This window comes from Leptinotarsa decemlineata, unplaced genomic scaffold (genome assembly GCF_025532065.1).
Source record: "Leptinotarsa decemlineata unplaced genomic scaffold, Ldec_3_MD MMD2_tig00000035_RagTag_RagTag, whole genome shotgun sequence".
NCBI lineage: Eukaryota > Metazoa > Arthropoda > Insecta > Coleoptera > Chrysomelidae > Leptinotarsa > Leptinotarsa decemlineata.
In genome coordinates, this window is record NW_027412540.1 from 21,255,916 (window position 1) to 21,271,199 (window position 15,284).

At 34.7% G+C, this 15,284-nt stretch overlaps 1 protein-coding gene across 1 annotated transcript; it reads left to right on the forward strand.

The window, feature by feature from the left end:
• The first annotated feature begins 2,765 nt into the window (after window positions 1-2,765).
• Window positions 2,766-3,689, forward strand: LOC141481149 (polyadenylate-binding protein 2-B-like). Its single transcript, XM_074172280.1, has one exon. The coding sequence runs from the start codon at window positions 3,015-3,017 to the stop codon at window positions 3,687-3,689; it is 675 nt and encodes a 224-aa protein (XP_074028381.1). The 5' UTR covers window positions 2,766-3,014.
• Window positions 3,690-15,284: the final 11,595 nt, after the last annotated feature.

Sequence of the window (15,284 nt, forward strand, 5' to 3'; positions counted from 1 at the left end):
AATTTGGTTCCTGCACCCAACCTGTTGATTGTTATTCGATTATGTCATCCCACTTTTTACACAAGAATTGGGGTTACTTTGCCCACCATTTATTTAAAGTGTTACAATAATATAAGGTACTGGTCTCAAACAAATTAACATCTGATGCAAGAAGGAAACTTTCAAGAGCGATTTGGTTTCAATTGCTGGATGGGTATTATCGGAGGAAAACTATTCGGACCAATAATTTTCGACTGCGGAAAGATATCTATAACTCTTTAGAAATCAAATTAATCATTTCATTGAAGATTTGCCACTGGCTAACCAAGTTGACATCTATTTTCAACAAGATGGAGCGCCACCTCACAATTCTAAAGTCGTAATAGAACATCTGATTAACAACTTTCCAGAAAAGTGGATTGGCACTTATGGACCTATTCAGGGGCCTGTGAGATACATTCTTGAGTTGACATATTTTTACATAAATGTATTATTTCTTTTTCATATTTTAGATCAACAGATTTTACTCCGCTAGATATTTTTCTCTGGGGAACAATTAAAAATCAGGTTAACGATACAACATCAGCTACCCGTGAAGAACTAGAGCATGAAGTAAGAAGGGTGGCAATCCAGAACATCTCTGAGGAACAGCTTATCAATGTGATGCACCCAACAATGGAAAAAGTTGAACTCTGCTGTGATCAAAATGTATAATCATAATGGACTCATTTGGGAATTTCTTGCAATTATTCAGAAAAAAAGAGAAAGTAAAGTGAAACTGTGTGCCATCAAATTATTCGTAACAAAATGATCTTTCACAAAAAGTCGACGAGCTACCCCCTTTCCATTTGAAAAAATCATGTTAACTGGAAAAATTCATATTTGCGACTGTGATATATTTCTTGAAACGACTGTGAAATCATAAGCCTCAAAGTCATAGTTTTCCCATGTTACATGATCAAGAATGAACCGATTTACACGATCCACGGTATTCTAGATCAAAAAATAAATATTGAAACAAAAATTATTACATTTGTCATATATTGATAAGTGGAGTATTGTTCGATTCAGAATGTCACTATCTATGGAAATAGGTAAAAATATATATAGGATGTCCCATTTGAAAATCGAAAGTTGGGGTCATTTCCGGTCAAACTGGAAGTAAGGTAAAGCAAGTAAATATGTCAAAAAATGTAAATGGAACTATAATACACAACCCCCCAAATTTCGGTTTTCTATCTCCAATAATACAAAAGTTATAGGGGTGAGCCACCGCAGAGAATCACTCGGTATGTCATAATTAAATGTGAAAGATTGATAAAAGAAACAAATCCAAAATCTATATTGGAACCACGAAAAGAAGTGTGAATACCAGGCTCTATGAACACGGAATTCTCGATATAGTTCAATTATCTTCTGGTTAGTCGGTAAAACACGTGTCGTTTAAGTTTTGGTATGAAAAATCAATGTTTGTATTGGAATTGTGTTATGAGGTGATGTTATTGAATAAATCTGCCGATTTTCATAATAGCCACCTGACTGGACCTGAGGCTAATCGCTAGTTATAGAAATTATTGAACTTTTTACGATGCTCCCCATGAACACGACAAAAATCCATAAACAACAATGGCTTCAATATTTCACATAAACGTGCAGAGTGCAACTTGCGATTCTCATAAATTTACGATTTTATTTATGGAAAATCCTAATATTGATGAATGTGTATTATAAATTTTGAACCTATTTGAATGATTTACTACAATTCCTTTGGATAATGTTTTAGATGGCTTCATCGTTGTCTGGCTTTGGTATAACGTTCGGAAAGTTTTCAGTAAAGTTAAAGCAGTTGTAAGAGAATTTACTGGTAATTGGTTTAGCTCGTATCAGATAGATTATAAAAAAGACTGATATAGCTAGACAGGGTCGTTTCACTAATTTGGTACCTAGGGCAGGAATTCAATTTATCTAAAGGTAACATACTTATCATTAATCTAAGAGAAGATAATGGGTTTTGCCAGTACGAAAACTGTATTGCTATCCAAAAATATTATACGTTTAAAGATAAGACTTTGTCAAATCTTAGCTCGCACAAGTTTAGACTTTTGGAAGTTGATATTTGCAGGAGAAAGACCGGTCATAATTCAATCCAGTCAGAATATTTATGTTGATTTTCCAAAAAACGGAATAAAAAATACAAACACCCGACTTCTCACAGTGTATTTGAAGCATAACTGGATATGTTACTAACTAAAAATATCTGAAAATACTTTCGATTTGACTGGAAAAAGCATTAGATAAGAAAAACTGACATACGATACAATGTCGCCTCTTGATCTCTGTTTCCGAAAGCCATATTTATGTCATGTATTGTATCAATATGAAACGATATATAATGTATGGGTCGAGGACAACGTATCTAAAATATATTCCTATTTTCAGATTATGTAAAAAAAAAGGACGAATAATTAGATAAAAAACTTTTCAAAAATTTAAATAGTTTTGAACTTCATACATTTTCATGCGGGTGAAATATTGACAATAATTCAAGTACATCTGTGTTATGATTAGTAAAAATTCCACTATGAATTATTTTGTTTCAATTTAGGTTGTTAAATTTTTCATTAATCAATTTCAGTATCATTTCCCAAAAATTTTCGAAACAAAAATGAATGAATAATCAGAATGAACAGTTTTTGTTGCTAGTTCAGTGCCTTTGTAAACGAACCACGCAGAATATAATCAATATTGAGGTATATTTTATACCTAATAATTTTTCAAATAATCTCCCACAATTTATTTGTCACCCTACGTAATCACAAATGAGGTACTCACGTAATAACTTAGGTACTCACTCACTCGATTAAATTACCTAAAATATCTTCTATATACCTGAGGTGTATAAGTGGTGAACATAAGTTGGCAATAATGAAACAGGTAAAAAGAAAGAATATAAAAGGATTCTGTTAGTATTTAGAGAGTTAGTTATTCCCTGACTTTGAAGAAGGCGATTGTACGAGCGTTGATATACTGAATAGATGCGACCTACAATTCAAACTATGGACAACAAAGAAAATATTTGGTTAGCTGATGAGATCCTAGATTATGAATTCAATGATATCCAGGAGAAAGGTCATTCCTCTGAAGATACAACATTGGATGAAATTGATATGGCATCTGATCGTGAGATAGAAACAATGAAAGCTAGAGTCCGTGAAATGGAAGAAGAATTAGCTAAATTGAAAGAAATACAGAGTCACGTTGGCGAGCGAATCAAAATGTGCACCCCTCCTGTCCTCATGTCAATGAAAGAAAAAATGGAAGTGGATAATCGTAGCATATTCATTGGTAATGTAGATTACGGTGCAACTAGTGAAGAATTGGAACAACATTTCCAAATCTGCGGCTCCATCAAACGGATAACAATTCCGTGTAACAAATACGATCAGCATCCAAAAGGATTCGCGTATATTGAATTTGACGACAGAGAATCTGCAGAGACTGCTTTGACACTGGATGAGTCAACTTTCAGAGAAAGGCCTTTAAAAGTAATGTCAAAAAGGACGAATCGCCCAGGCATATCTTCGACGCATAGACCACCCAGAGGGCGCGGTGCATTCCGTGGATCACGAGGGATGAGTAGGGGGTTTTATTGCGGAAACAGATCTTCGATGAGAACAAGTTATAGAAGAGGTCATTATGTACCATATTGAGAATGGATGCTTGCAGCAAGTGACATTGAATCGTTCAAATAAACTGGAAGTGAGTGTGATAACGAGATAAGATATATGGATTCTATTTTAGTTGTATTTTAGTTATGCTGATGATATTCATTAAATAAATAGAATTCAATGAATTTTTGGACGTTTTCCATTGCTACCTTGCTTTTTACTAACTGCGGTATATGGTTTTTCATCGCTTCCTTCTGAGTTGATCATTCTTTGGGATATTGGGTTAATCGTATTTGAACCCGTAAGGTCTAGACAGTTCCTCAAAGGGACGCCAAAACGTATTTATAGGGTCTTTCAACAGGGACAATTCATAGCAGCTATCTTGTTGAAGCTTCATCTATCATAATAAGGGAGCCCAAGCGGAGATTTCGGGATTTACTGAAGCGCGGCAGATTAATATACAGGGGAATACCTTGTACCTGATTAAGTACCTCCACCAAATATGGGGTCTTTCAACAGAGACAATCGATAGCGGCTGTCTTGTTGAAGCTTCATCTGTCAGATTACATAAACGACTTATGTCAAAGTATTACACCAACAATATGTATTTTATTTGCCGATGACACCGCTCTTGTGGAATCGGATGAGTCACACATCGATTTGATTCGTACTGTTGACGAGAACAAAAACTTAGTCAAAAGCTGGTTCACAAAGAATGAACTCAAATTAAATGAAAGTAAAACACAGAACTCAATTGTCTCCTCAAATCAACTCTATCAGAAAGGAGAAAATGTATCTTTTCTTGGTATAATCATCGACGATCGGTTAAACTGGTCCAGCCACGTAGAGTATGTACTTCGAAAGCTCTCTAAAGTTTTATTTGTTTTAAGACAATTCAAACCAGTTACCAATCTAAACGTATTGAAAATATCTTACTTCTCTTTATTTCATTCTATACTCTCATACGGTATTCTTCATTGGGGCAACTCAAGTAATGCCATAGTGGTATTTCGATATCAGGAAAAAGCCATTCGCATTTTAGCAAATGTAGGATACAAAGATCACTGTCATCAACACTTTGTTCAGCTTGGTATCATGCCAGTGCCTTCATTATACATATACATCGTTTTGTTAACAATACATAAAAAATTCAAACAACACTCCGATATACATCAGTATAACACAAGATCTACAGGGATGTTGAATCCCCAACGGCATAGACTAGCTGTTAGCAATAAAAATTCTCTGAACCTAAATTTGTATAATACTCTCGATAAATCAGTGAAATCATTGGAATTTAACAAATTCAAAGCCGTCATCAAAAAGTTTCTCATCGAGAAATGTTTCTACAATATAATGGAATATTTGAACCAAGCAAGTTCATTAAAAAACCCATAATATATATTTTTTTTGCATCAAATGATTATTTGGTCAGCCAATAATTATTTTCAAATACTAATTTTATAGTGTTATATATGTGTTTTACTTTTATGTGTTTAACATTTTATTTTTATTGCAATGTTTCTCTTTATGTACTGTGACCTGTCATAAATGTATTTATACGTAACATGGTTAAATAAAACTCTATCTATCTGTCATCTTTACGATAACGATCACAACCGAAGATTGACTTATTGCAAGTGGTTTTTGACTAAAAACAGAAGATGTACGTTTTTCATTTAAAATTATTTATTCAGATGAAACCCGATTCAACAATTTGGGTATGCTCAATAGGAATAATAAAAGGTACTGGTCTCAAACAAATTTACATCTGATGCAAGAAGAAAATATGAATGAATAATCAGAATAACTAGTTTTTGTTGATAGTTTAATGCCTGTTTCAACGAACCATGCAGAATAATCAATATTGAGGTGATTAGAATGATTCGTATTCAGGAATATTTATACCTAGTATACCACAATTTATTTCTCATATTAATTTTATGGTATTGAATGAGATACATCGGCGCAGAATCATGTACTAGGCTGAAGAATATTCATCATTATATGATTTTTGTGATTTTCATCACATCCGTGTTCAGTTTCTACCTGAGGCTTGGTGGTGAATATAGCTTCCTAAACTTTACCTTACGATTTGATCTTCACAAAAAATATATTAGGACTTTAATTGAATGAATAGAATTCGATGAATTTTTGAAAACTTTCATTTTCTCGTTATTTTTTCAGTATTATTCAGACAGACTGTGACATCATCACCAGGCAGGTTGCCTCTCAGCTCGCCAGACAGTGCAGATAGACCATCCAGGCAACCAGAATGCACCAGATTGTCACGTGGTGTCCTGTCACCCAGCTAGTTAGTCAGAGGAAAGCAGATAACAGTGATGTCAAAAAGGACGAATCTCCCAGGTATTTCTTCAACACATAGACCACCCTGAGGTGCATTCCGTGGATCGCGAGGGGTGAATAGAGGATTTTATTGCGGAAATAGATCTTCGATAAGAACAAGTTCTAGAAGGGGTCATTATTCACCTTATTGAGAATCGCTGCTAGCAGCAAGTTGAGTTTAATCATCCAAATAACCTATGAGTGAATGTGATAAGTAGATATGATAAATGGATTCTAGTTTTATTGTGTTTCAGTTATACTGAGAATGTTTATTAAATGAATGGAATTCATGAAAATTTTTAATTTATTGTTATTTCTTCAATATTTCGTCAACTGGAGTGACTTTGTCCTCTGGGGTAGCTTTGCCCAGTTTCGAAATAACAGTTTCGCGCCTCCATAGTCGTAGCTGAAAGGTCGTTGGAGCAGCTGCAGTCAATGATACATACCTCCTTAATGACAATGAGATAGTTTGTAGGGCGTTCCAGATAAGTGCTATCACCAATTAACTGTTTTATTTATAACTGTGTTTTCCATGGACCCTCCAAAATTACACATACACAGCTTCTACGGATACATGGTGAGTTTCATCACTTATCATTATTATTTGAAAATGTAATATGGAAGGCAGCTAATTTGAACTACCCTTCCTTAATTAGATTTTCTTTTTTAAGTACAGTTTTTTTCAAAACCTCCCCAATTGGTACTATATTTGACTTAACCCGTATATTTTTTTGTGTAATTCATTGTTTTCGTGTCGCAATAAATGAGAACGATTACCTCTTATTTCTTTGTTGCAAATTTTGCAGAAGGGAAAATTGCTGTTTGTGGCTTGTTGACACCATTTGAATTCAACTTCCCACTGTTTGGAGTAATTACGTACGTATATTTTTTGTGTTCTGTTTTCTTTTCTCTGACATTTCTTTCTTCGTTTGATGAAGAATAGTCTACACTGTCAGTATTCTTGCTTGCTGTGGACGACAATGACGAAGGAGGCAGCGATTCGGACAATAATGATGAAGGTCTTGGTATAGTCGCTGTTGACGCTGATGTTGATGATGTAGGGCTGGCCGGGATGGTCTGTTGTGTTTTTGAAGTCGATGGCGTCGTCGTAAGAGTATCTATATTTTCTTGTTTTTTAGATCGTTTTATGTACCTAAAAATACATTACAGTCGTTATAGTTGTACATTTAAAATAGTCGTTTTTTAATGAAAGACACAAATGGATAATAATTGAGTGGCGTAGATTGGGGAGCCGGTGGGGGCAGAAAGGCCCAAGGCCCCGAGCCTGGGCATATGAAAAAGGGCTGCGACAATCGAAACGAGGATCTAATAATTAAAATTCCGGCGATGAAAACCTGTCCGTTAAATAATCTTAGTATTTGAATCGATGATTCAAATACTTAAAAATGTGTTTTAGAAGCCAGATAATTTCAGAAAAATAGTTCATCAATTTAACGACGACTGGCGACGTCAACGAATTTTTGCCAAAACATTACCATAAACCAGACTTTCAATTAACATCTTAGTTATATTAACGAACTGGGTTGTTAAATTGAGAATGGTGTATTAAAAAAAAAATGCATCTTCTTATGACACAGCCGTTGACGTTTCTTTTACCAAAATCGGTCCACAAACAACCCAGTTATGGCAGTTTGAAGTTTTCAAAAATGACTCAAACATGAATTATTTTCTAAATGTTTTTAATTTTCGCACGAGTTTTCGCAAAACTGTTGAAAAAAAACCCCAAACTACGCTACTGCAATAACTCTAGAATTAAGCAAAAATAAAAAATGCTACATGATTCATTATTCATTTTCTCGTTAAACATGTATGTTTAAAATATTTCAATTTATTTATTAATCACTTACCTATCCATTATTTTTATATGAGAAAACACAATTAGTAATACACTAAAACTAAACTATACTGGAACAGTAGAGTACACAGTACAATAACATATTCCACAATATCCAATCCAATTATAGTTTAGCGCATATCGCCTTTCGTTTCGATAAAGTCCCTAGATTCATCGGTTATAGGGGAATTACCGACTAGTGGCACTAGTGCATTTATCTACAAGACAGAAGATAGGGGCAATTTCTGCCGCGGACTTAATACTGCCAAGTGCCAAGAGCCAACAGATATCGGTTGAATCGCGGTTATGTGTGATGATTTTTTTATTACCTTAACTTATTTTAATGGTAAATATAAAATGTAAATTTGTACTAAGAATATTTGTTAAATGTGCATAAGGCAATTCAATAATGCAAAATGTACCAAATTTAAGGTTATTTTGCCTAAAATGTATTTTTGTACCATGAGCAAAAAAATGTGCCCATTTGGGTACCCAAACGGCAACGCTGCGATCCAGATTTGCTCAAAAAGGTCATATATGGTGACGAGTTATGGGTATACGGAAAATCCTAATTTTTTGAAAGTGTATTATAACTTTCGAACCTATTTGAATGATTAACTGCAATTTCTTTGGATAATGCTTTGGTATAACGTTCGGAAACTTTTCAATAAAGTTGAAGAAGTTGTGAGAGAATTTACTGGTAATTGGTTTAGCTCGGATTAGATAGATTATAAAAAAGATTGATATAGCTAGACAGGGTCGTTTCACTAATTTGGCACCTAGGGCAGGAATTCAATTTATCTGAAGATAACATACTTATCATTAATCTAAGAGACGATAATGGGTTTTGCCAGTACGAAAACTGTATTGCTATCCAAAAATATTATACGTATAAAGATAAGACCTTGTCAAACCTTAACTCACACAAGTTTAGACTTTTGGGAGATGATGTTTGGAGGAGGAAGACCGGTGATTATTCAATCCAGTCAAAATATATATTTTGATTTTCCAAAAACGGGAATAAAAAATACAAACACACGACTTCTCACAGTGTATTTGAAGCATAACTGGATATGTTACTAACTAAAAATATCTGAAAATACTTTCGATTTGACTGAAAAAAGCATCAGATAAGAAAAAATTGACATACGATAGAATGTCGCCTCTTGATCTTTGTTTCCGAAAGCCATATTGATGATCGCTCAAGATGTGGAAGCCTTGCAAATATTTAGGGTTTTTGATATCAGTAATAGCAAACCAACTGGTCTATAGTTATTTGCAATATTATTTTGCCATTTTTGGGAATAGGCTGAACGCGAGCATTCTTTCAACAAGAAGGAAAACCCCTTTCTTATAAGACAGGTTGTCACAACCTTGCCTCACTATTTTTTATATCATGTTTTATATCAATATGAAACGATAAATAATGTAGGGGTCGAAGACAACGTATCTAAAATATATTCCTATTTTCAGGTTATGTAAAAAAAGGACGAACAATTAGGTGAAAAACTATCTAAAATTGAAATAGTTTCAAACGTCATACATTTTCATGTATGACGTTTGATTGACAACAATCCTAGTACATCTGTGTTGTGATTAGTAAAAATTCCACTATGAATTATTTTTTTCAATAGTTTGTTCAATTTTTCATTCCTCAATTTCAATATAATATCCCAAGAATTTTCGAAACTTGACAAAAATGAATGAATAGTCGGAATGACTAGTTTTGTTGCTAGTTCAGTGCCTCTTTCAACGAACCACGCAGAATATAATCAATATTGAGGTATATTTTACACCTAATAATTTTTCAAATAATCTCCCACAATTTATTTGTCACCCTACATAATCACAAATGAAGTACTCACGTAATTACTTAGGTACTCACTCGATCGAATTACCTAAAATATCTTTTATATACCTGAGGTATATCAGTGGTGAATATAAGTTGGCAATAATGAAACAGGTAAAAAGAAAGAATATAAAAGCATTCTGTTAGAATTTAGAAAGTTAGTTATTCCCTGACTTTGAAGAAGGCGATTGTACGAGCGTTGATATACTGAATAGATGCGACCTACAATTCAAACTATGGACAACAAAGAAAATATTTGGTTAGCTGATGAGATCCTAGATTATGAATTCAATGATATCCAGGAGAAAAGTCATTCCTCTGAAGATACAACATTGGATGAAATTGATATGGCATCTGATCGTGAGATAGAAACAATGAAAGCTAGAGTCCGTGAAATGGAAGAAGAATTAGCTAAATTGAAACAAATACAGAGTGACGTTGGCGAGCGAATCAAAATGTGCACCCCTCCTGTCCTCATGTCAATGAAAGAAAAAATGGAAGTGGATAATCGTAGCATATTCATTGGTAATGTAGATTACGGTGCAACTAGTGAAGAGTTGGAACAACATTTTCTAATCTGCGGCTCCGTCAGACGGATAACTATTCCGTGCAACAAATACGACCAGCATCCAAAAGGATTCGCGTATATTGAATTTGACGACAGGGAATCTGCAGAGACTGCTTTAACACTAGATGAGTCAATTTTCAGAGAAAGGCATATGAAAGTAATGTCAAAAAGGACGAATCGCCCAGGCATATCTTCGACGCATAGACCACCCAGAGGACGTGGTGCATTCCGTGGGTCACGAGGGATGAGTAGAGGGTTTTATTGCGGTAACAGATCTTCGATGAGAACAAGTTATAGAAGAGGTCATTATATGCCATATTGAGGAAGGATGCTTGCAGCAAATGACTTTGAATCGTAAAAGTAAACTGGAATTGAATGTGATGACGAGATAAGATATATGGATTCTACTTAAGTTGTATTTTAGTTATACTGAGGATGTTCATTGAATAAATTTTTGGAACCTTTCAATTTGTTGTACATTTTCCATTGCTACCTTGCTTTTTACAAACTGCGGCATATGGTTGTTCATCATTTTTTGGAAATTGGGTTGAAGGTATTTGATGATAAGGTCTAGGAAGTTCTTCAAAGGAACGCCAAAACGTATGTGTAGGGTCTTTCAACAGGGACAATTGATAGCGGCAATTTTGTTGAAGCTTCATCTGTCAGATTAGTTGTCATTTATTAAATTGCAATAGTTTCAAAATTCATATATTTTCATTAGGGTGAAAAATTGACAACAATTCATGTACATCTTTGTTGTGATTAATTATAATTCCACTATGAATAATTTACTAAATTTATTACGACACATTTATTAAATGTGTTGTGATTAGTGATAATTTCTCTATCATAAATTTTGTTTCAATATATTTTGTTCAATTTTTAATTCCCCAGTTTCACGACTGAATGATCAAAATAACTAGTTTTTTTATAGTTTAGTGCCTTTTTCAACCAATAATCAATATTGAAGTAATTAGATTTGTATTCACGTATATTTTATACCCAGTGATCTTTCAAAAACTATTCTCCCACAATTTATTTGTCATGTCAATTTTATGGTATGAGACCCGTCTGCGCAGAATCATATTCTAGGCTGGAGGTGATTTCATAAACTATACCTTACGACTTGATCTTCGCAAAAATTATATCAGGACGTTAATTGAATAAATAGAATTCGATGAATTTTTGAACTTTCAATTTCTTGTTATTTCTTCAGCATTATTCAGGTAGATTGTGACATCATCACACCAGGTAGTAGGTATAATAAAGAATTTATCCACTTGCAATTTCGTTCCTGCACCCAACCTGTTGAATGTTATTTGAGTTCCAACAGGGATTTCCGAACTATGACAATTGATAGCTGATAGCATATTATGAAGCTACATCTGCCAGATTAGTTGTCATTTATTCAGTACATTTCAGTTATACTGAGGATGTTAGTTATATTATTAATTACACAACAACAAAATAACCTACAAGAGTTATTGCTCTCTTTTTGAGAACTGGTTGAAATGGACTAGTTTCAGAATGTGCCCAGAAAAAATCAAGTGTATGTTTTCTTAAGAGGTTCTTTTCCCCAAAATTAAAGCTATGTGATCAGAATATCCAAGTAGTTGAACAAGTTCTTTACTTAGGAATGGTTTTCGACAGTAAGTTGAACTAGAATGCTCACTTGAATCATCTCAGATCATCATGTCATAGCGGTATCAATCTATTAAAAATTCTCTCAAAACATAATTGGTACTCCGACAGTCAAAAGCTTTTACTTTTTTATATAATTCTAGTGAAGTCTAAGATCGATTACGGCTCTATAATATATGTCCCAGCAACTATTTCAGCCCGGGAAGTTGTTGACACAGTTCATAATCCCGCAATAAGACTAGTCCTAGGGGCATACAGGACAACGCATACTGAAAGTCTTAACAGTGAACTTGGAGAGTCACCGTTGCAAGTTCAACTAAAGTATTTGAGATTAGCATATGCATCAATAGTTTCGGCTAACAACCAGCATCCAGTTTCCAAAAATATTTCAATAATCACAAATCACAGCCACAGTCCGTCGTGTATTTCTGATATGTACCGCTCTTAGTGGAATCAAATGCGCCAAGTCACTCGAACACTTCCCGTGAAAGTATGTATAGAAGAGGAACAAATTTGCAACCTTTCTTCGATATTCCAGACTATCAAGGTTGTAAGTGACGTTCGCGTCTCCAATCAGGCGGATGACTCTTTCCTGGATGGAATCCAGCACCTTCAGGGTATGTTTAGGGGCGGAATAATATTCCAAAGAAGTTCTGATACGAGCTTTATGAAGCATCAGCAGTTGCTGAGGAATGTACAGTTTTTTTTGTTTCGGAACAGTGTTCCAAACTTTCGAGAAGCGGCCTTTGCAGCTCCCGCGACATGATTTTGCCAATACATATCGGTGCCCATTTTAATCCCCTAACAAACTCATTGAAGCAGAAAGTGGAATTGTCTAACATGACATTAATTTATCCGGTTCGGAGACATTTATTTTTTTGAAGAAAACCGATGTCTGGGTTTTTGCGGCATTGAATTGAACCTGATTACTTTCACCCCAATTCGAAATTACTTTTAGATCCTCATTAAGATATGGTTGGCAAGCAAACCCTCATGCCACGCACGGTCAAATATGGGTGACATACGATAGAAGGTCGCCTCTTGATCTTTGTCTCCGAAATTCATATTTACGATCGCTCTAGATGTTGAAGCCTTCCAAATATTTGAGGTTTACGGTTTTCTTCATGATTTTTCATATCAGTAATAGCAAATCGACTGGTCTATAATTATTTGGAATAATTATATACTGAATAGATGCGACCTACAATTCAAACTATGGACAACAAAGAAAATATTTGGTTAGCTGATGAGATCCTATATTATGAATTCAATGATACCCAGGAGAAAGGTCATTCCTCTGAAGATACAACATTGGATGAAATTGATATGGCATCTGATCGTGGGATAGAAACAATGAAAGCTAGAGTCCGTGAAATGGAAGAAGATTTAGCTAAATTGAAACAAATACAGAGTGACGTTGGCGAGCGAATCAAAATGTGCACCCCTCCTGTCCTCATGTCAATGAAAGAAAAAATGGAAGTGGATAATCGTAGCATATACATTGGTTATGTAGATTACGGTGCAACTAGTGAAGAGTTGGGACAACATTTCCAAATCTGCGGCTCCATCAAACGGATAACAATTCCGTGTAACAAATACGATCAGCATCCAAAAGGATTCGCGTATATTGAATTTGACGACAGAGAATCTGCAGAGACTGCTTTAACACTGGATGAGTCAACTTTCAGAGGAAGGCATATAAAAGTAATGTCAAAAAGGACGAATCGCCCAGGCATATCTTCGACGCATAGACCACCCAGAGGGCGCGGTGCATTCCGTGGATCACGAGGGATGAGTAGGGGGTTTTATTGCGGAAACAGATCTTCGATGAGAACAAGTTATAGAAGAGGTCATTATGTACCATATTGAGAATGGATGCTTGCAGCAAGTGACATTGAATTGTTCAAATAAACTGGAAGTGAGTGTGATAACGAGATAAGATATATGGATTCTTCTTTAGTTGTATTTTAGTTATGCTGATGATATTCAATAAATAAATAGGATTCGATGAATTTTTGGACATTTTCCATTGCTACCTTGCTTTTTACTGAGTTGATCATTCTTTGGATATTGGGTTAATCGTATTTGAATCGTCTAGACAGTTCCTCAAAGGGACGCCAAAACGTATTTATAGGGTCTTTCAACAGGGACAATTCATGGCAGGTGTCTTTTTGAAGCTTCATCTGTCATATAAGGGAGCCCAAGCGGGGATTTCGGGATTTACTGAAGCGCGGCAGATTAATATACAGGGGAATACCTTGTACCTGGTTAAGTACCTCCACCAAATATGGGGTCTTTCAACAGAGACAATCGATAGCGGCTGTTTTGTCATTTATTAAATTAACGTGGTTTCAAACTTAATATATTTTCATTAGAGTGGAAAATTGACGAAATTTCATGTACATCTGTGTTATGATCAGTGATAATTCCACTATGAATAATTATGTTTCAATACAGTTTGTTCAATTTTTCATTTTCCAATTTCAACATGAATGAATAATCAGAATAACTAGTGCGAAGTGAAACAGGAGAAAATGCCGATGACTTCATTATCAATGAAGAAAGAAAAGAGAACGTGTTGGCCTATGTTGAAGTGAATTGTACGGCGTCAATTCGCCAGATTGTTTCTGATTGTGATATGCGTTATTCGTCCGTATGTAGAATTCTTCACAAATATAATTATTGATCATTCAAGTACCAACTACACCAACATCCAGAGTTGTTCCTTTGTTAAAAAAAGGTAATAAATCATCTTTAGACAACTATCGTCCAATTAATATTGTCTCCATAATTGGAAAAATCATCGAAAAATTATTGAAGGAGCGATTAAACTCCTACTTTGAAACGAGGTTGTATTTTAGTTAATCCCAATATGGATTTCGGAAAAACAAATCCACAACTGAGGCTGTTTACAAGTTGGTTATTGACATAGTTGATCAGTGCAAGCACACTTCCTTGACTTTATGCGACTTGACCAAAGCGTTTGATTGCGTTTCACATGCATTACTCATTGAAAAACTGAGTCATTATGGTTTAAGAGATACCATTTTGAGTCTTCTCAGCTCCTATCTTGAAAACAGATATCAGTGTGTTGATCTCAATAATATCAAATTTGACATCAAACCGATACAACATAGAGTACCTCAGGGTTCAGTACTTGGACCTTTTTTTATTTATTGTGTACATAAACGACTTATGTCAAAGTATTACACCAAGAATATGTATTTTATTTGCCGATGACACCACTCTTGTGGAATCGGATGAGTCACACATCGATTTGATTCGTACTGTTGACGAGAACAAAAACTCAGTCAAAAGCTGGTTCACAAAGAATGAACTCAAATTAAATAAAAGTAAAACACAGAACTCAATTGTCTC